Source organism: Micrasema longulum, unplaced genomic scaffold, assembly GCF_059751315.1.
Source record: "Micrasema longulum isolate JH-2025_06_02 unplaced genomic scaffold, ASM5975131v1 h1tg000331l, whole genome shotgun sequence".
Lineage (NCBI taxonomy): Eukaryota > Metazoa > Arthropoda > Insecta > Trichoptera > Brachycentridae > Micrasema > Micrasema longulum.
This window is the reverse complement of record NW_028277535.1, coordinates 346,785-369,303: the sequence shown is the minus strand read 5'-3', so window position 1 is coordinate 369,303 and position 22,519 is coordinate 346,785. Positions and strand designations below refer to the sequence as shown.

At 32.5% G+C, this 22,519-nt stretch overlaps 2 protein-coding genes across 4 annotated transcripts in view; both read left to right on the top strand.

Annotated features, from left to right (window-relative positions):
* LOC148282413 (uncharacterized) overlaps nucleotides 1-5,174 on the top strand; it is a 190,863-nt gene extending 185,689 nt beyond the window's left edge. Inside the window, exons 3-4 of the mRNA XM_088225128.1 lie at nucleotides 3,355-5,037; nucleotides 5,151-5,174. Coding sequence (XP_088081254.1) covers nucleotides 3,364-5,037; nucleotides 5,151-5,174 — 1,698 coding nt within the window. The 5' untranslated portion in view covers nucleotides 3,355-3,363. The remainder of the gene's footprint in view (nucleotides 1-3,354; nucleotides 5,038-5,150) is intronic.
* Duox (dual oxidase) overlaps nucleotides 1-16,510 on the top strand; it is a 280,019-nt gene extending 263,509 nt beyond the window's left edge. For 2 of the 3 annotated variants that reach the window (XM_088225101.1, XM_088225102.1), the window contains exons 14-29: nucleotides 435-600; nucleotides 1,490-1,659; nucleotides 2,870-3,025; nucleotides 6,506-6,652; nucleotides 6,808-6,942; nucleotides 7,018-7,221; nucleotides 7,311-7,498; nucleotides 8,923-9,190; nucleotides 9,881-10,109; nucleotides 11,187-11,404; nucleotides 12,422-12,536; nucleotides 12,621-12,804; nucleotides 13,507-13,666; nucleotides 14,224-14,379; nucleotides 14,848-14,976; nucleotides 15,239-16,510. In XM_088225101.1, coding sequence (XP_088081227.1) covers nucleotides 435-600; nucleotides 1,490-1,659; nucleotides 2,870-3,025; nucleotides 6,506-6,652; nucleotides 6,808-6,942; nucleotides 7,018-7,221; nucleotides 7,311-7,498; nucleotides 8,923-9,190; nucleotides 9,881-10,109; nucleotides 11,187-11,404; nucleotides 12,422-12,536; nucleotides 12,621-12,804; nucleotides 13,507-13,666; nucleotides 14,224-14,379; nucleotides 14,848-14,976; nucleotides 15,239-15,367 — 2,754 coding nt within the window. In that variant the 3' untranslated portion in view covers nucleotides 15,368-16,510. The remainder of the gene's footprint in view (nucleotides 1-434; nucleotides 601-1,489; nucleotides 1,660-2,869; nucleotides 3,026-6,505; nucleotides 6,653-6,807; nucleotides 6,943-7,017; nucleotides 7,222-7,310; nucleotides 7,499-8,922; nucleotides 9,191-9,880; nucleotides 10,110-11,186; nucleotides 11,405-12,421; nucleotides 12,537-12,620; nucleotides 12,805-13,506; nucleotides 13,667-14,223; nucleotides 14,380-14,847; nucleotides 14,977-15,238) is intronic. The other variant, XM_088225103.1, reaches the window with a different exon arrangement.
* Nucleotides 16,511-22,519: the final 6,009 nt, after the last annotated feature.

Sequence of the window (22,519 nt, the reverse complement as noted above, 5' to 3'; positions counted from 1 at the left end):
TCTTCCAGTTTCGGGACGTACCCGTCTCTTCGCCAGGACACTAATTACACTTACATGCAAATCTTACTATATACCTCCACTGACGAACTACTTGGACGAAACAATAAAATGTGCACCAATTGAATATTTTATTTGATCTTATGTTAATAAATACAACAATAATAAAGGGAGGTGATAATTAAAAGAGATGGGTACATCTTGATCCCAATAGACATAATGTACAATTATTTACTCACATTTTTCATCATAATATATGCATAATATATAAGTACCAATGTGTTGATGTTGAACAGAATATCCAAAACACACTGAATTTTTTGGTACCTCAATGATTTCCAAAATATTACCTCACTTATCTAGGTTGTTGACATACTCAAAACAATACCTTTATTACATAACAATTGTTTAATAAATACAAATATTTTCACTTAAAGGGCAGTGAACTTGCGTACATCTACACCTGCGTGTTTCTTGGGTTCATCCCCATTCTGTGTGCCGGGGCGGGGTATGGAGTTGTGAAGCTCCAAAACTCCAAGCGAAGAAAGCTCAAAATACAACAAGAGGAGCTGAAGAGTGCGCAGAACTGCAAAGGTGAGAAAAGTAATGTATAAACTGTTTTACCTACTTATTTATTAATCATTTTCTCTTGTGTGGCTACGATGTCTCACGAGTCTCCATAGAATATAAGACTCTATATATCTCTCTTATTTTTTTAAATATTGAAGTCGTATGTTGCTATAACAGGCCTCAATTACATAATCATCATTAAAAATGTATTTTAAAACAGTATGATATGTTAACAAGATACAACAAAGATGAAGACCATTTTGGAGAAGGAAATATAGAAGTCTAGGCATCCACAGGGCTTATAACCTGTCATTGGCTGGTTTAAGTGGCCACTTTACATACTGTGTAACATTCACCATTCTGTCTATATTGCCTTTGATTCTTCCATCTGTTGACGTTTGAGAAGTTTAAGATATGAAATCTTTATTGTTGCAGGTGAGATTCATATGATTGAATTATTTCACCTACATACCAGGCAATGCTTGAAAATATTTTTCAACTTATATACTTCTTCTTGGACTAGGTGGATTTATCAACAATGTTTTGAGTTTGTCTAAATTTTTGTAGACAAGGACTGGATTGATGAAGGAGGAAGGATGAACAATGTTTTGAGTATGAATCCAGTACTTCTCTACAAACATTTGGACAAACTGAAAACATTGTTGAGTATAATATTATTTATGTCCTTATGTTACAGCACTGTTTAGGGAGGAATTTTCTAGCACATTTTTACTGTGATAAAGAATCACTCCAAATTTCTTAATGTTTTAATAAGGAAAATGGTAAATTAACAATGGATCATTTTTATTATTTATTTCTTATTGTTTTGTTAAAAAAACATTATTAATTAATCTTTATTCAAAATCGAATTAATATTATTGTGTGTACATATTATTAAAATGTAGATTATTAATATTTTCAGGGTCCGTAGACAAGATGGTGGTTAGAGAATGGCTTCACGCACATCACAAGAGGCTAGTGAAGGTTAGGTTTGGTCCGGAACAGGCTCTGCATATGGTGGATCGTAAAGGAGACAAATTGAGAACCATATCCTTTCAGAACATCGACAGTGTCAATGTGGAGGAGAGTGTTGTAAGTATTGTAATTATTTATATTTTTAACTTATAATTAGAAATCAAACACTGATTTGAGTCTATTGAACACTTTATTTTATTTTTACAAATATAAACATATAAAAATAAAAACTTCGTGACAATTGTTTCGCCTTATTAGGGCATTTTCAAACGAATGTGAAGATTATTTGGATTGAATGTCCTTATATAGTTATATAATTCAAGGTACTTAAGTAGAAAATAAAAATAATCTTATGAACTATAGCATGTACAATAATCATAATTGAGGGAAAAACCAATGGTTAAGGGTGAGGCTAAGTGTTTAATAGGTAATGGGGAATTTAGGTATTTATATTTGAATTTCGGGGAAAATATAACAAAGTAAGTATTTATTGACATACAAGTATGTATTGTAATTATTGCCTATTTATGTAAAACATACTTGTTTTTAAATGATATGTTGACACAGCATGTCAAAACAAGAGACAAGAAATTGTCATAAATTGAGTTTTATTTTTTGTTTTAATGCAGTTCTTAACTATGTGTGAAATTGCCAAATTAGATCATTCAAAACATTCTTGAGTCCATATTTAACTCATTTAGCTATTAACATATTACAACAGAGTTGGAAAACATTTAAGAGAATGGATTATGGAAGTTTAGGCACTTACATGGCTTATGACATGTGGCTTGTTCAAATAGGCCCATGTTTGAGTAGTAATTTTTCTTCAATTCTTCCATCTGTTGATTCTTGAGAAGTCAAAGAGTTTAATATTTGGTGATAAGTTAAGTTGAAATTAAAAAATATGTCTGCCTTAAAACAGGTTATATCCAGTTAGGCAGACTGGACATGATCCAGAGAAATCTATTACCCAAGTGTGTATGTAGTAGATAAAGAAATTGTTATTTTTGACAATAAACCATAATTATTATTATTATTATTATTGCCTTGTATGCTGTGAAAATTAGATGAATCATTTAGATGAATCTCACCCACATCAATAAATGTTTTTAGATTGAAAAATTAAAGAAATATGGATGTTCAAATGTGGCCAGAATAGTGAATGTTTCCCAGTGTGCAAAGTGGCCGCTTAAACCAGCCTCATTTCAATCACTAGCCGCACTGTTGACATCTATCAAAGAGATTTGGAATAAAAATAAGTCATCTCTGTGTAAAATTTTAGTTCATACAAATTTCTAGATAATTTATTAAAACATTTTGATTTTAGGAAAATGGCAACAAACGTCGACCTCTCGCTCTTTTGAGAGTAGCTCGAGAGCATGATCTTCTTCTTGAATTAGACTCTCTAGCATCACGTCGCAAGTTCCTTAATAAACTGGAGTCATTCCTGACAGCGCAGAAGAAAAATCTCAATTGCATTCAGGTTAGTAGTTGAAGCATTTCGTTTGATAAACTATACTGATCTAGGGACAAAAATGCAATTTCAAAAAGCATCCTTCTTATTGCTTTTCCATATGAAAGTTCATATTCGCTATTATTGTTCATGACTTCTCAAGTTTATGACTTCTATAGTGATAAGTGACAGTAGTGAATTTTAGTGTTAAGGTACTTTGTGAATGTTTATACTGTAAGTCTTAGGAATAATCTATTTAAGTCATTTATATCAATTCATTATAGGTCTTGTGTAAAATTAAGTATTTAAGTATTAGTAGAGATGAGGGGTAGCGTAATTAATATTAAGTAGGCAGGCAGAACGGGAGGATGCCTATGACAAACTTCGATGAGGCTCGCAACCCGTCAGGTCGCTCCTTCCGTGGGGGCGCACAGAGGAGGAAAACGCAAGAATGCAGAATTGCGACATGGAATATAAGGGGACGCATGGGTGAAAAAATGAACGAATTGTGTGATGTGATGAGGAATAAATGTTCAGATATATTATGTATAACGGAAAGTTGGAAAAAAGGAAGCGGTTCGATGGAACACGGTGACGCCCTGGTTCTTTGGTCAGGTGTCCCAGATACAGACAGAGCCTGCCAGGGTGTTGCCGCGTTTCTATCGCCCAGAATGATAGAGTGTATGAAAGAGTATGTCCTTATAAGTTCTAGACTTATGTTTGTCAGATTCAAGATTGGATTGACGAGTATTATTTTATTAATAGGATATGCTCCTGTTAATTCCGACTGCGAATCTGAGAAGGATAAGTTTTGGACAAGTGTGATGAATGTAATGAATGGAAAAAAAGATAGTGAGAGAGTAATACTTGCGGGAGATTTGAATGGGTGGGTGGGAACTCGAAGAGACGGGATGGAGTCAGCCCTAGGCATGTTCGGGGATGGAAAACAGAATGATAATGGAAGAAGACTGCTAGAAGTATGCCTGGAATGGAATCTTTTTGTGTCAAATACGTTCTTTGATCATAAGGAAATCCACCAGTATACGTGGGAGAGAGGCAATGAAAGATCTATTATCGACTATGTAGTCATTGACTCTAGATTGAGGCCTGTAACAGTGGATACGCGGGTGTACAGAGGAGCCGAAATGGAAACAGATCACTTCTTGGTGGTATCAAGGGTAATCTTGTTTCAAGGATGGCGGTCCAAGACCCGCAAAATGCAGGCGCCTTCTAGAGTCAAAATTGAAAAACTCCAAAATGATTGCATAAAAGATAAATTTGAAAGGGCTGTAAATCTTAAACTGATCAATGAATGTGTGGAAAATATGAGTATTGATGCAATGTGGGAATGTTTGAAAAATGGTATGTGTGAATCTGCTATGGAAATATGCGGTATAACGAAACAAGGAAGAAAGAAAGGTGATGCTTGGTGGGACGATGGAATAAAAAAACTAGTGCAAGAAAAGAAGGAAGCATGGTTAAATCTGCTGACAGTGAATAAAGCGATTGGTAATAGGTATGCAGAATTAAAAAGCATATATAATGAATGTAAGAAGAGAGTGAAACAAGGTGTGTGTGAACGAAAAAACTTGTTGAAAAAAAAAGAGGGAATCAAAATGACCGAGAACTTCCAAGAAAATATAAAGATATTCTGGAAAGCGGTGAAAAATTCCCGAAACAGTAATGAAAGTGGATGTATGACAGCTATAAAAGGAAAAGATGGGAAAATGGTGACAAATGATAGTGGAATAAAAACAAGATGGAAGGAATACTTTGAGGAGGTGTATGAAACACATACAGGAAATATAAGCACTGCAGCACCTCCTCAGGTAAGTTTAAATGCATATGATGGTACGACAGAGATAAGAATGGAAGAAATAAGAATTGCTGCCAAATATATGAAGAATGGAAAAGCGCAAGGTTTTGATAATGTTGCTACAGAATTTATAAAGGCGGGCGGTGAAATAATTTTTGTATGGCTGCACAAACTTTTCAACCGATGTTTAGAGGAGGAATACACTCCTCCAGACTGGAGAAGGGCTGTTGTTATGCCTCTATACAAGGGAAAAGGTTCAAGAGTAGAATGCGGAAATTAAAGAGCAATCAGCCTTTTGAACGCTGTTGGCAAAATGTATGGAAGAACACTGATTGATAGAGTAAGAAAAGTTACAAAGGATAGAGTGTGGGATATTCAGAGCGGTTTTATGAATGGAAGAGGATGTATGGATCAAATATTTGCTTTACGAAACATGACAGAAAAATTTCTTGCTAAAAACCAAAAGCTTTTCTGCGCATTTGTCGATCTGCAAAAAGCGTTTGATAGAGTTGACAGAGAAAAATTATGGAAGGTGTTATCGGAGTACGGAGTAAGCGTAAATCTAACACGTGCTATTGCTTCTCTGTATAAAGACAGCACAGCATGTGTTAGGGTAAATGGATCATACACATCGTGGTTTGACATTCATAAAGGAGTGAAGCAGGGATGTGTTATGTCACCATGGCTGTTCAACGTGTATATCGATAACTGCATGAAAGAACTGAAAGGCTTAAGAATGGGAGCAAAAATGGGTGATTTAAAAGTCAATTGTCTTTTGTATGCTGACGATGCTGTACTCCTTGCTAATAACAAAGAGGAACTGCAATTCTTGGTAACAAAGGTCTACGATGTATGCAAGAGAAGCGATTTGCTGATGAATGTCGATAAATCGAATGTGATGGTTTTTGAAAGAAATGAAAGTATGACTAAATGTGAAATCACTGTGAATGGAGTTATACTAAAACAAGTAGAGGAATTTGTGTATCTGGGAAGTATGTTCACTAGGGATGGAATGACTGAGAAAGATATTGAAAGGAGGGTGAGTGCCGGGAACAGAGTGAACGGTGCACTTAAATCGACCTTGGCAAATAAATGGTTGTCACAAGAGGCAAAATTGGCAGTTCACAACGGAGTCCTGGTCCCATCTCTGATGTATGGGAGCGAAGTATGGACTTGGAAAAACAGGGATGAAAGTAAGCTGAATGCTGTCGAAATGCGATCTCTCAGGCGAATGTGTGGTAAAACTATGTACGATAGATGCACAAATGTTGAGATCCGTACATTATGTAAGGCTGAGACAAGCATTATCGACAAAATCAAGAAAGGAGCTCTGCGCTGGTTTGGACATGTAGAACGAATGGACAGCGAGAGAACGGCTAAGAATATTTACAATGCGAATGTTGATGGATGCAGAAATAGAGGAAGACCGAGAAAGACATGGCATGACCAAATCCAACAAATACTTAAAGATGGACATGTCAAAAGTCGAAATAATCGGCGCGCGTGCATGAGAAGATGTATGAATGTAGAGGAAGCGAGATCTGTATGCAAAGATAGAGTGTTGTGGCGTTCTATCCTCTCTGCCTACCCTTACGGGGAAACGGCGTGATGGTTTGTTTGTTTGTTTGTTTGAAATAATGAAAATATCACTTTTCTTATATATTTCACCATGTTTTTATTTCTAATTAATTCAGACAAATCGTGATCACATTCTTGCCAAAGCCGAGACAAGGGAACGTAGACAGAAAAGGTTGGAGCATTTCTTCAGGGAAGCATATGCTATCACCTTTGGTCTCGCGCCAGGCGAAAGAAGAAGAAGATCTGACTCTTCAGATGGAGAGGTATAGTATAAAGCTTAATCAGCTTATTATTATATAGACTAAATAATAAAAATATAATCAGCACTTTGTTAGTATTTTTAAATGACTAAAACAGGCCACTCATCTTACTTCTGAAACCAAAATATTGAAGGTTTAAAATAACTTTTATTCATTAGGTTTCAATTGTGATGAGGACGTCCCTTTCAAAGAGCGAATTTGCAAGTGCTCTGGGAATGAAATCAGATGCTGTGTTTGTCAAAAAAATGTTCAATATAGTAGATAAAGATCAAGATGGCAGAATATCTTTCCAGGTAAGATACACATGTATTTTGCAGTTGAAATATCGAGTTATTTGTGACAATTTTAATTTTTGTTGTATTTCTCAGGAATTCTTAGATACCGTTGTTCTTTTCTCGAGAGGAAAAACTGAAGACAAACTAAGGATCATCTTTGACATGTGTGATAATGATAGAAATGGAGTTATAGATAAAGGAGAACTGAGTGAAATGCTCAGGTCTTTAGTTGAAATAGCCAGAACGACAAGTCTTAGTGACGATCACGTCACAGAACTTATTGATGGAATGTTCCAGGTGATTTTAAAATGCATTAATATCATATTTCGTGTTTTTGTTGATGGTTCTTTGTGTTTTATTGACAATCAAAATTTTAATATTCACAGGATGCTGGCTTACAACACAAAGATCATTTAACATATTCAGATTTTAAATTGATGATGAAAGAATACAAGGGTGAATTTGTGGCAATCGGTTTGGATTGCAAAGGAGCTAAACAAAATTTCTTAGATACCTCAACCAACGTTGCTAGAATGACAAGCTTCCACATTGAACCAGCACAAGACCAAAGCAGGTAAATCTAATTTTGTTGTATCAAGTTTGTTTTTAATATAAAAAAATACTGCATTGTAAAATGTACTTAAACACTAACAAGATTCATTGAAAAGTAGGTCCTTTCTTATTGTTTGATTTTGATTTCACCTTTCCAAATTCAAATGTGGGAAACATAGTTTGGAATAAAATATTTTCAACTATCATTTGTTTTAAATTGAAAGTACAATCTATAATTTGATATTTAATACCCTAGATAAAAAATATATCAGATATATCATTGGGTTTTTGGCGTAAGTTGGTAACTCCAAATTTTCGAAAACTGAGATGTCTTCGTAAATGGCATCGAATAATCCTTACCTAAAAAGTAAATAAAAATATTTCAGATTTTATAAACACAAAAAATAATATTTTATAATATTCAGCTTGCAGTTTTATTTGATATGTTGATTTAGGATGAGCTTTCAATGTTAAAAGTGCAATTTCTCACAACTAGTAACATATAATTACCAACTTGTGGCAGACACCCTTTGATATATATATTATGGATACAGTAGATGCACCACTAACCACCGGTCTTGTATTCCATTCAACTTAAGTTCCGGAATTAAACTTGTAGTCAGTAAATGTGAAGCAGCGTGAAAAGACGCAACATACAGCTTTGAATTCACAGTATGTACTTAACGTGTCCGGTTAGATCATATCTTGCTTAGATAGATATCGCCTTATCATTTGCCTCAATTAGGTCCCCAGGAGTGCAGCCTTCTCCCATGAGCAGGCATGTCGATAGGTGGCTGTCATCCTGGGTCACACAATAAATCATCTCCAGAGAGTTACCCCCACCTTTGGAGATTTTTTTACATCGTGTAATACCCACCCGTAGTCTATTGAGGACAATCCATAGGGAGCATGGTAGGTGTTCACCTCCCTAGATACCCTCATGTGAATCTATCTACAGTCTCGCTCCAAGATTCTGTTGCCATAGTTCTTCTCTCCGTTGTTTTGAGGATTCAATAGTGGAGGTGGCTTTGATAAAACTGTTTCTAGATCTCAGACGCAAGGCCATTGGTTGGTGGTGGAGTAGGGGATGTCTAGGATCGTGGGTTTGTTTGTACCTCTCTGCTTCTGTGGCTGTCCTTCTTCGAATGCATGGTGGAGCCATTCCGATGATTTGGTATATTTTATCAGTCGGCGTTGTTTTGAGGCATCCTGCTACTATTCGTGCCGATTCACAGTATCTTTTTTACTTTGAGATACATTTTGCGCGGCAATGTTGATGCAACGTGATGTGACATTGCATAATTTGAATCTATCGTTATAAGAAGCATCACCTCTATTTAATTATACCTGAGTGAATTATTAGTATTAGTATAACGAGTATGACAGGTTGATTGGGGAGATAATTATAATACAATCGATTGATTAAACATATTTTTTTTATTTCAGGCACTGGATAGTAACAAAATGGGACAGTCTGACCACATTTTTGGAAGAAAACAGACAGAATATTTTCTACTTGTTTGTATTCTATGTGATAACTATCGGCTTATTCGTAGAGCGTTTTATTCACTACTCATTCATGGCAGAACACCTTGATCTGCGTCACATTATGGGAGTCGGAATAGCTATCACTCGAGGAGCTGCCGCTTCATTGTCTTTCTGCTACAGCTTACTGCTACTCACGATGTCAAGAAATTTGATCACCAAATTAAAGGTATGCATTTTATACTATTTTTTTCATACTAATGGACTAGAGCTATACTTAAACTAAATACAGGTTTTGCAATATAATAAAATAGTTATTACACCTGTATACATCATTCTGTGTCCGGGCGGATTCATTTGCTCTACATGTCCAAACCAAGGTAAAACTACTTTTTGGATTTGGTCAATAATGCTAATCTTAGCATTACATAATGCACGGATCTTAACATTTGTCTATCTTAACACATAATCTTAACACATAATAATAACAATCATTATTAACCATAATATTATACAAGGCGATAAATTCAAAATAATTGAACAAGGGCATACATCATTGAATGGAAGACTTATTTCCACTAGAAATTTCTTACAGTCTGACCAAAAACAATCAAAAACAATAATAATTAAATTTTTAAAACAAATAAGACTTAAAGTTATGGTCTCCAGTGTTTTAAATTTACTCCGTCAGACTTTTAAATACTATAGTTTTATTATACATTCGCCTGAATGATAGCATTTTGATAGCATTAACTCTAGATTCATCCTGGTTTTCCTGATTCGATACTTCACTTCCATACATATGGGTTGGCACCAGGACTTCATTGCGAACTGCTAATTTCCAATGACATCTAAGTAAATGGTTATTAATAATTTAAAACAAATAAGTATGTACATTTTATTTTCCTTTATTTTCCAGGAGTTCTCCATCCAGCAATACATCCCCCTGGATTCGCACATCCAGTTTCATAAAATCGCTGCCTGCACCGCTCTGTTCTTCTCCCTTCTGCACACCATCGGCCACATGGTGAACTTCTACCACGTGTCTACGCAGCCGGTGGAGCACCTTCGCTGCCTCACGAGGGAAGTTCACTTTACCTCTGACTACAAGCCCGGTATCACCTACTGGGTTTTCCAAACTATCACAGGTAATATAGATATCGACATGAATTGTAATATTTTTGAGAAGGAAGTATGCCACTAAAACTTCAATTCATCTTATTATAATCTCCCAAGGAAGAAGTGAATACACAAACACGCAAGAAATCTCCCCGGACCGTCTCCACTCCACCCCACACCCATGCAGTCTCGTCCCATGCCCATGTTCATCCGTATCTTGTAAACAGAATTTTAAACACCATGAAATTTTAAACTGTTGTAAAAGAACATAAAAAACTTAAGGTTTTTCCACAACGGAGTACCAAATTCATTTATTTATTTAATGCACAAAATACACAATTATATTTTTTTATGTCCCGACTTGTTAGAAAATTCCGTGTTAAGTCAGGACTCTTCTATATATAAATCAAAAACACTTACTAACATATTAAACAATATACAAAATAATCAAAACAATATACAAAATAAAAATAGAAAAATATAAATAGTAAATTTTATACATATCAAAAAATGGAATCCAGAAAAGTTATATAATAATACATGGCAATATGTTAATAATAATTTATAGTAATTTTATAATTCAATTCGGTAATGGATTGATAGTAAAAATAAATTCAAAATAATTCAATAAAGTAATAATAGTGACACATCTACATATATGATAGAATGTGTAATTTAATAAACATAATAATAATAAAGTTAAAAAATATATTTACAAACAATTATGCATCACTATTAAGTTTATTCAAAGATGATATACATATATACGTATATGGATAATAATGAAGACAGCATCGATATTATATATTTATTCCTGAAGCAATCTTATATGGCGGTCTCTACCTCTCGATAAAATCCAATTATGTTGTTTATCTAAACTGATATTTAAAAAAAAAAAATCGAAACAGCTTAATTTGTGAAACAGTAACTGTTGCTGTAATCTTAAAAAAACGGAAATACCCATCCTTAATATGTATACGTAAATAAAGTATTAAATATCTCAAATTAATATAAAATATCTCTGTAAATATTTGTGTGCTTTATTTGATTGAATTTATGTTTTCACAAAATTACCTTCATTGACGAATATTATTATTTCATTTCAGGAATAACTGGTGTTCTTCTGTTCATTATTATGGTGATAATATTCGTGTTCGCGCATCCCATTATAAGGAAAAGAGCCTACGCTTACTTCTGGAGAGCTCACAGTCTGTATGTGTTACTCTACGCTTTGAGTTTAGTTCATGGGCTGGCCCGACTTACGGGAGCACCGAGGTTTTGGATATTCTTCGTGGGACCGGCCATTATTTATGTTCTTGATAAGGTAAGGCATCTGATTTTAAGATAGATACGTCGTCGCCTCAATTTGAATACAATGTAAGTAATTTTTATCTGTATTTGAGATTACGTTTGAAAATTTTTCACCATACAGAATAGCAGCCATCTCTCATCATTTCAACGAAGAAATTGTTGACAAAAAAGAGATAAAATAATTCGTATCTCAAAAAAGATGTGTATTCCTTAGAATACAGCTTAAGCCATTAGGTAATCGGTAGTACAGTAGTTTACATTTTTTTAGGTCTTGTATTTCACGAGTGGGAGAGGCTAAATACTTAGTAGTTCCAGAAAATAATATATTTTTTTATTGTTTGGTATTATTCAAAATTGATTGAATTTCTTTATCAACATACCATTTTTTCTCGATTTTATTTATAGGTTCAAAATAGTTCTATTTGTCAATTTTTTAAACAATATTTTTATAACCCCTTATACATATTTTTTATACTGTTTACCTTTTCAAACTTCTTAATTTGTAAATAACTGTTAGTATTTGTTTCTTTTTAAATCGTATCTTTTACTTATAATGTTTTAACTTAATTTTACTTGCCTGGAAGTACATAAATGTATTTTTTAACTAATGTGTAAAGGCACTGTGTGCCATTTATTTGAATAAAAAAATATAAAAACACACTTTAAAATTATGTATACCTGAAAAACAAAACATTATGTAGAAAAAAAACCAACACTTATGTTTCATACAAAACTACTCATTTATGAAGTTTTTATTGTCTCTTGTAAAGTTATCCTTAAGTGACTTACGTTGTATTGAAATTAAGGCGACGATGTTATTTTTTTTTTAAAAATAAAGCGCTTACAAAATCGCTTCATTTTAGTCTTAAAAAATATGATCATGGATCACCCCTCAGTCAAATTATATTCCAAAAACCTAGTTGGATTATTACATTTTATTTGTTTAAAATAAACAATAGCAATCTAAACTATAATAAACTTTTAAAAATACCAAAACATAATATTTCATACTATGTATTTATTTTTTCAGGTTGTGTCTTTGAGAACCAAATACATGGCTCTAGATGTCATAGAAGCTGACCTTCTGCCCTCTGATGTGATTAAAATAAAATTTTACCGTCCACCAAATCTAAAATACCTTTCTGGTAAATATTTTCACAGCATTTTCATATTCTTCTAAATGAGGTATGATTTAAGCCACATAAATGATTATATTGTATATATTTTAGGTCAGTGGGTAAGACTATCGTGTACCGCCTTCAAGCAAGAAGAGTTCCACTCATTTACACTAACATCAGCTCCTCATGAGAACTTCCTGAGCTGCCATATCAAGGCACAAGGTCCATGGACATGGAAACTGAGGAATTACTTTGATCCTTGCAACTTCAACCCTGAAGACAGGCCACAAATAAGGTAAAATACTTTTAAATGTTTAGATATGTGTGAAAAATAAGCATTTTCTTTAAATAACTGTTCCATGTTTGAGTTTAAACTTCATGTTACCGTATTTTTAAGTCGATAAGACGCATCGGACCGTAAGATGCACCCTAAAATTTATTTATCAATTTCTAGAATAAAAATATGTTTAGGATGATAAAGACGCATCAGACCACATAGGGCGCTCCCCAATATTTGGTTGAATTTTCAAAGTAAAAAAGTGCATCTTATGGTCTGAAAAATATGGTCATATTATTCGGTCTTTAAATTATTTAATTTCGTTAGATTTTTTTTCTTTTTTCGCTTTTGAAAAAATCAATACAAATACATTCCAAACTTTTATTGATGAATGTTTAATAAATTCAATAATTTTGTAGTATGCTGTATGAATGAACATTTATGCATCATTTTAAAATGATAATATTGATTGTGCTCAGGACAAGGTATTTAAACCACAATTAATTCTGGAAAAAACAGTTTCATTAGTTCATATTTTTGCTAGAATACGTATAAGACCTACGTTATTGGTTAAAAAGACACAAAATGATGAAACCGCCTTTTCCAGAGTGGTTAAAAGCCCTTTTCTAGAACAAATTTATTAAGTAATGCTGATCAAAAATTATCTTAATAAAAATGAAATTTTTATTCAAATTAATAAGTAATGTTTACCGTTTTTAGGATCCAAGGACCGTTCGGTGGGGGTAACCAAGATTGGTACAAGTTCGAGGTAGCAGTAATGGTTGGAGGAGGAATCGGCGTTACTCCGTACGCCTCAATACTGAATGATCTGGTATTTGGTACAAGCACAAACCGATATTCAGGAGTCGCATGCAAAAAGGTAACCATTCATTTGGCTAACATGAATATGTCAATAAAGAATACAGTAAGCTGGTGTTATGCATTTATTTATTTATACTGCATACTAACAGAATATTCCAATTATAATTATGCAGTTTATTTTTTGTACAAGGGTACACAAAATTACAAAGGTTTGTATTCACAAAAGGGTTCAAGAAAGTAACAAATACATAGATATATAATTGAATACTGATATTATTTAGTAAATAATACATGGTATTATTTACTAAAAGTAATATTTAGTCATATTTTATTTTTATAAATTAACACACTTACATGCTTCAACTTGGCTCTGTCTTTTTTATATTTGTTTGTTTGCTTATGATACTACTTTAAAAACAGCAGCAAATACCAAAATATAATACCATAAACAGATTATGACTTATTTCGAAATGCGCCATTTGTAATTATATAATTTGGCGATGCTTGCATAAAAATTAGGTTTTAATTCTAATGAAGTTTTTGTTTCCTATTTGACTAATAAATGTTTTTTACAAATAAGTGTACTTTTTATTTATTTGGTATTTTATCTTACAGGTATACTTCTTGTGGATATGCCCATCTCATAAACACTTTGAGTGGTTTATTGATGTTCTAAGGGATGTGGAGCGTAAAGACGTCACAAATGTACTCGAGATTCATATTTTCATAACTCAATTCTTCCACAAGTTCGACCTTCGAACAACTATGCTGGTAAGTTAAATAATGAATTTTTAGTTACTATTTAATGGTTTTAAGTGCATCCTTTTTTACAATTTCTATTTAAACGTCTATTATTGATTTGTAAGAAAAATGATAAAGATATGTTGCGGTTGGTATACCAAAGCAAAGCTCTACAGGAAAGGAATAATGGTGATGATTAATTTTTTAGTAAAAATAATGGAAGCAAATAATATGGTTTTGACAAATAAAATAATCCAAAATTTGTTTCCCATAATGTAACACACACATAATAATATTCTTACTAGCCCAAGCGTTATTGGGAAAAACATCTGTAGTGTAATTGACAGCAAATATATAAAAAAATATTGTTATTTTACGAATAATTATTTATCTATTCATGCATATTACAAATTTCAATCAATAATAGTAAATAAAAAGCTTTTGATCTTATGGGTATGGGCTATGGGCTATCTTAAATAAATACTATTTTATTTTCAGTACATTTGTGAGAATCACTTCCAGAGGCTATCGAAGATGTCAATGTTCACTGGACTTAAAGCCGTCAATCACTTTGGCAGACCAGACATGTCATCTTTCCTCAAATTTGTACAAAAGAAACATAGTTATGTAAGTATAATTTGCAGTTCTGTGAATCTGTGAAAACGTAGCCAGTGTATTTCTTCTGATATCAATACGATGTCGTCTGCAAATCGTTATTGATATCGTCGACCTTTAGTTTTTTTACACAACATGCAAAGTATATGAAACCTTTGGAGATCACAGAACTCGAAGGCTTGATTCACTTTACTCACCATACGTTAAAAGCGATCTCACGGGAAATCAATGTTTAATCATCATGTGAAATCAATGATTAATCATTTTCTTTCAGGTGTCTAAGATCGGAGTGTTCTCTTGCGGTCCCCGCCCCCTGACGAAGAGTGTCATGTCGGCGTGTGAAGAGGTCAATAAGGGAAGGAAGCTTCCGTACTTCATACATCACTTCGAGAACTTCGGTTGATCCAAAGTCTACTTATAATTATTACATAACCAATACTGAGTCTGATAGGATGTTACTTTGTGCCGTAAACTTCAGGTCTTATGGACAATTCTCTAGCAACTTATTAATAAGATTACCAATAGTTATCATTTAAAACAGAAGATTTATTCCATTCAGAAGCCGTTACAACAACGCATGTTTACTTCGTATTGTTTTACCAAATGTGATCTGTGTTTTATCATTCTTGTTAGTTAAATTAAGATTTAAAACTTTGATGTTCAGACTAGAATAATTTGTTTGAAGTCATACCCATATTATTTTATCTATCAATAATTTTTTACCAAAAGTTCACAAAATATTTAGTCAATTTAATTTGTTCTAGTGGAGGTCTTTTCATGTGATTTCTGCTATTATAATTTTTTTTTAAATGCATTTATAATAATTAATTTGAGGCTCATTTTTTAATGGGATTATTATTCTGAACGAATTTATGGTAGTCTTACTTTAATCCTTTAGACACATTCTTTTAGATCAATAATTGAATTGATAAAGCCTTAAAGTCAAACCGTACTAGAGTGGCATCACGCGGCAACACAAAATATTATTTTTACTCTTTTGGATGAAACAAACCCTATCACAGCTGCGTTATTCTATTTGGCACTCCATACAATATTGTGTTGCGCAGGGCCGCTGAAGAGCAGCAACGCCGTAGTGCGGTTCGACCTTTGTGAAAAGCTTTGCAAGATTTTCTGTAAATGTTTTAACAACAAGTAGGCAAGCATGAATTCAATGTTAAGATTGAATGCACATATGAAAATAATGTTTCAATTTACTACTTCAAATCTTCAATACAAATGTGTATTTTAATTCAATAAAAAATGTCTTCATAGTGCTTGCATATTACATATCGTCAGTTTAACTGCAATATCACATAACCTGATTTTTTTACTAAAATGTTTTACTGCAATAAATTCATCAAAGGGAAAAAGAGCCGTTAGTTAATAATTAATGTTATTTTTACAATAAATAATGATAGTTTTTCAGTTAGTTAAAATTGTAACATAATGCTTTTTAGGATCCCCGCCAAAAAAAAATAATTGATAATTATGCGGTATTGCAGTAACACCGACAATATATTGTACAAAAAATTTAAAAAAAAATAAACATATAATTTTTTTTTCCTAAATAAAAAGGAGCCTTCATCTAAAAGAAATGTATCACCCATTGGTGCAATTTAATTTGCCTCTGCTTACCAAAATTTAAATAATAAATTGTCCAATTTCAATTTTAAATAGTTTACAAATTATGTAATTTTATACATCTAACATTTTATTCATCAAGTTAACATTTGAATTATTTTTGTGATCCATCTACAAATCAATAAACATAATCAAAGTAATATTTATCAATTACTTCTTTCTGCATTTCATAGGACATACTCGTATAATTATTTATCTCCATTTTTGTACTTAGTAAATATTATATTTTAATTGAAAACATTTTTAGAAAATTATATTTATATTATTGTAGGACTAATTTTTAAAGAATGCAATAATTTTATTGTCATGCGAAAAATTTCTTAAGAAGGAATTGTGATATGATTTAACTATACGAATAATTTTAAGAAAAATTAGGAGATCAAATTAAACATTGCTCTATAAGATATATTATTATACCTTCATAAAGTGTATTCAAGAATTATTAAATGAGCTACATTTAGTTTGCTTGGTACTATTAACTCATCCGGGCCGAGGGGGGGTTTAAGAGTCCCCTGGAGCATATTCTTTTTAAAAACTTGTTTGTTAATCGTCATCTTTGCTCTACAGTTTATCAACCTTATTGGTTAGTTTGCATAATATGTGCTTCATGCTATTTGGTCACCTATTTCTAGTGAAAACTACAGTCTAGCGAATATGAACAGTGCGTTTGAATGTTGGATAAGTCTGGATTAATGTGTTTGTGCCGGTCGGTAAACAAAGTAAACATACAATTTTGCATGTGTAAGTGCCCACATTTGAATGATTTATATGAAAACTATGTATTACGCAAATCTAAGCAAAGTGTACGAAAGATTTGGATGGACTATACATACATAATATTTCCTTTAACTTATTTTTGTTTATAAGAGTAAAACTGTTTTTCTCTTGTAAGATTTTAATCCTTAACATTCACGATTATTATTTTATTGCAATGAACCCCCTTGGTGAAAAGAAGATGCCCAGGCTTCATATTATATTATAATTTAATGTTTTTTTTATTTGAACACGCTTTATGTAAGTGTTTTTTTTAAGACATTCAAACTACCCAATGTGCCAGCAAATTGAGGCTTAGAGCAATAAAAAAATGTCTGTATTATCAATATGTGCCTTTAAAAATTATTATTTATGTTAAAGAGTTATACAATTCGAGAAATCCAAACCAAATTTTAAATACATGCAAATTTAAATCTTTAATTTTTGTGCAATTTTTCAATGAATAGTCCTAATAGCACATATCAAATCCCCACTAAAAACATAGTAAATCCATTACATTATGCATTTTATTCTGTGCATTTTTATTACATTAATTTAATTGTATTTTTAATAATTAAAACAACTAAGGGCCTTTATAAGAATGGTTCCTAAACTAACTTCTTACTTTATTTTAATCAACAAATTATGTATTTATGTTGAAAACCTTTCATAGTGGAATTATACTGTAGTAATGTTAGAGTATTTAATAATTTATATCTGTACATAAAATTACATTATTTTTACATTTATGAATATTTCTTGTGTTCTATGATTTTTATTGTGCTCATGTATATTAGAAAAAAAGTCATCGTTTAATAAAATATTTTTTTTCTACTTTGAACATTCTGTTTTATTTATATTTTTACGTCATAAAATGTGTTACTTCGATTTATACCAATTTGTTTTTTTGCATACCTATTCTTAAAATGCGTTTAACCGCTTAAAATGCTCTTCTTTTTCTTCTTCCTCTTTATCTAGATCGATCTGTTGATCTGTTCTGGCAAAAAGCTGCTATTATGGGACGTTCAGATTCATCTGACCCTCCGTCTTTCAGACGGTCTTCCAGGAAGACGATGGCCAGGTGAAATTTCATGACATCCAAAGTAAGAGATTCTGGATACGTTCATTATGTTTACATAATCTCTCCAGAATATTCTTCTTGCGCTGTTCTATCGCCCGTCTGAAACATAAAAATTGAGACACAAATGTTATGTAAGAACCCCAGAGTAATAACACATTACTGCTATAGTGCCGCCCATACGAACAAAAATCATTCTAGGATCATCAATCACGAAGTTAGTTATAGTTTTAAAAAAATAATGGGCTGTAGGTACTCAGGTCGAGAATCGCAAGCACAGCGATAAAATCGTCCGTTACACATTTGTAGTTAAACCAAATTACCAAATCAAAAATTTGCAACGGATTTGGTCTATACAATAAGAAAGAAACAGCGTCTCTACAGCTGTAGGGCATTATTACTCTGAGGTAAACATCCTCATGGATTTTGTTTATAATTGCATAAACTTTCGATTACTTGGTTGATTTATTAATCGGTTTGTACAAAACTGATCTGCATTACCCACTTTTCAATTAGCCATTGGTGATCGACCAAAGTTTCGACCAATAAAGCTAGTTTCAGCCGCGGTTTCGGCCAAAAAATGGCAGAATCTTCGGGTCAGCCGAAACCTGTTGTCAGGATGTCTCCGATTACGTTCGGCTGTACTCGGGTGGAAAATTTTAAACAAATATCAAAGATATTGGATTGTTGTCCACTCAAATAATTAGTCATTGTATTGCCACTCTTTTACATAAAAAATAAAAACTGGGCTGATTTTGTGATTCGTTGACAATAATAGTTAGCAGTTCTAAGTTCATTTATATTTACATTTACATTTTTATAATGCCTTTATAGTTAATAAGTTAAAGTTCCTGAAGCGTGCATTGAAAAACTGTTACATTTAAGTTATGTGAACGAGTAAAACATATTATATAAAAACGAACCGAAAAGCGCTCAAAAAACAAATTTACTCATGAAATTAATGCCTTTTATTACATTGTGCATTGTTTCAAAATTAGTTTAATAAAATCGTAAAGTTTAACGATAAAAACGCTTAATTTTGGGCGTTTTGAAGTGACTTATAAGTTTCGGTTACGGTTTTGGTTTCGGCTGGAAATTTAATTTCGGTCAGTCACTAAATGACATGTCCTGAAATTAATTAGTTTAGCATGTGAAATGCTATTTAGCTATGCGAAGTTTCTAAAATAGCAATGCTACATGCTATTGAATACCACTTTTACAAATGCTTACAATTATTATGAAACGTGCTAATACTTCGATGCAATTATGAATAATGTGTATTTATGCTATGCTACAGTTGACAATAAATAATAATGATACCAAATTAGAAATTTCGTCCTTGACATATTTTTCATAAATTTTTCTCAATTGAGTTGGTTGGTTTTATCAATAATTCCATAGAATTAAGAATATTCCAGAAGGAGCGTAGAATTATATTTGAATACATCGGACTGTATCCGAAAAACCCCCCACTTCGCCCCACTTTAGACGCGCGTATTCGATCGATCGTGGAAAAAATATAATCATAACACAAATTTAAGGTAAAAAAAATAAATCTGTGAAATATTGATTGACACAACATAGTAGATAAGTAAAGGGTCATTTAATAAGAGTAATTGAATTAATGAGCATTGAACTTAAAATATAAAACAAGTTTTATTTGAAATAAAAACGGATATTTTTATATCATGTTAAATAATATTTGATGTTTTAAAGATAATATCGGTTAAATGTCCTCCACGGCGGTGTTTAATCCGAGGACCAATTTTCAACAGTTCTCTCTCGAGCAAAGTAGAGTAAAAAAAATTACTCCCCTGGCAATACTAACGAATTTTCCATTTTGTTTTCTACGACAATCTAACAGATATAATAATTCAATTTTAAGTAATGCATTTGATACTCACACATACATTTGAAAATAACGCATGAAATGTGATACCATCCTGTTTCTTTAAGATCCCAGCAGTATTTTTACACTTTAAAACGACACAACACGGCATAGTTGAATTCAAATCGGGAGTTGCGTTATTACTGAGCGACGTCTACAAAGAAACTAATGGGTCAAAACAGTCGCCTTCTGTTTGATGTGCGTATGCGGTTTCTGGACTATTCTTAATCAATTGAATGCAATGTCATTGAGTTACAATGACAGTATTTAGAATAGTAACTTGTAAAATCATTTTAATCTTTGAGGTTACTGGATCGATCTGTGCAGTGTTTTAAGTGGTATAAAAAGTATAATATCCGGTAAAGTGCCGCAAACAGCATGAAATGTCATTATGAAATTTAATGTTTAGTTTCATTTAGTTATTTCACTATCAGCAGAGGTGATTACTCAAAATCTGACAACAGGGCTGACAAAGTAATTTTAATGCATAATTCAAGCAGTATTTCAATAAAAAAAAACTACTTTTTAAAAAATTTAAAATGTATTATCATTATTTTAAACAATCAAAATGCTTACTAAGCTTTCTCCTATACACTCTCCCCTATAAATATAATTATTTTTTTACGCACCGCACACCACCACCCACGATTACATAATATTATGAACTTTCTTTTTCTATATGTGATCTCCACTGAAGTAACTAAGATATTTGCGAAAAATTTTGAAAACAGAATTTTGAGATTTCTAATTTTGCTTCACCAACTCAATGGAGAATGCTAAGTTTTCGGAAGTAGTATAATTGATATCTGTTTTTGCAAGATTCAGAGACGGTTTTGAATTACGCTATTATTTAGGTAGGTATTTTTTATGCATAGTTTATTTTGGCATCAATAACTAATTTTCTGTTTTGGTGGAGTTTTTTTAAGTTTTCTTATAAAACCCTCATATCATGTATCATTCAATTAACAGTAGATTTTTTTAATTGTCATATTAGCAAAATAATATAAATATAACAATCATCATCATCGTATCTCTTTCCGCACCTGATGGTGCACAGGGCACTGCATAAGTCCTCGAACTGGATTGTCTTCCCAGCAAAGCACATGTTCAGTCCTTGTCTCGCACGTGGCACCCGCGTCTTCACTGCGGCCATTTGTTCATCGTAGTATGGTACCAATATTTACTAAATAAATCAAAAATAAAATAATACCGTACTCAAAATATAAAGCAAAAAAAAAAATGTTTTAACCAAATAAACAAATCATAAACCTCCAACAAGTAATTATTTTACCTCATTGGCATCTTTCTAATGGTGCAAATGGCCCCCAGGTTTTTACCAATCATTGTTATTCCATTTACACACCTATTTGCCCATCGCATCTGGATTATTTTGTTGCCTGAAGGTAAGATGATCAGTCTTAGGCTTCAGTTGCCAGTCCAGCAAGATGGGACGAATAATAAACTGCAAAAATATTAAAACAACAAAAAAAAAATTACACATAACATACAGAATTAACAAAACAATGAAAAAACATTTTGTGAACATAAAACGATTAACTGTTGAGGAGTAAATAAAGTGTGAAGAAATATTTAGTCTCGTAGGAGGAAAAATTTAACTGTATTGTTGGGGAAGAAAAGTTGCGCAACTCCATTAACCTGCTGATGATGAGGCGGGACGAGAAGCTGGCGGTCTCGCGACGCTGGCACAGCTTGTATGGATATGGCGGTCTGAGTAGACGCTGGCACTGCTAGTTGTTAATACTTTGTAGCGAGCACTTTTCTCGTTAGATGTTCGTTTAGTACTGGTGATATAACGTTTTTTCGGGCTTCAATTATTGTTACGCGGAGTGCACTAGGATATGGAAAGAACAAGTAGGTAGACATAGATTTGGTTGATAGTCGGTCATCATGGAGTTTCCAACTAAAATCCCTCACACCAAGGAAAATCCAGTTTGAACCCCCTTGAAATTTAATTTTGTATTGAGAGCTCGATTCGCTCTTCAACAATATCAAAACACTATCAGTGCAAAAAAGGAGAGATGCATTTGATTAAAAAATATATATTTTCTTCTACGTAATGGGAAACGTTAGTGTAAATATATGTATTGAATTAATATAAAAATTGTATTTAGAAGTAATATTGTATTCTTATATTCATGCGGGGTTTGGGATGAAGAATGATCAGGAAAAACTTT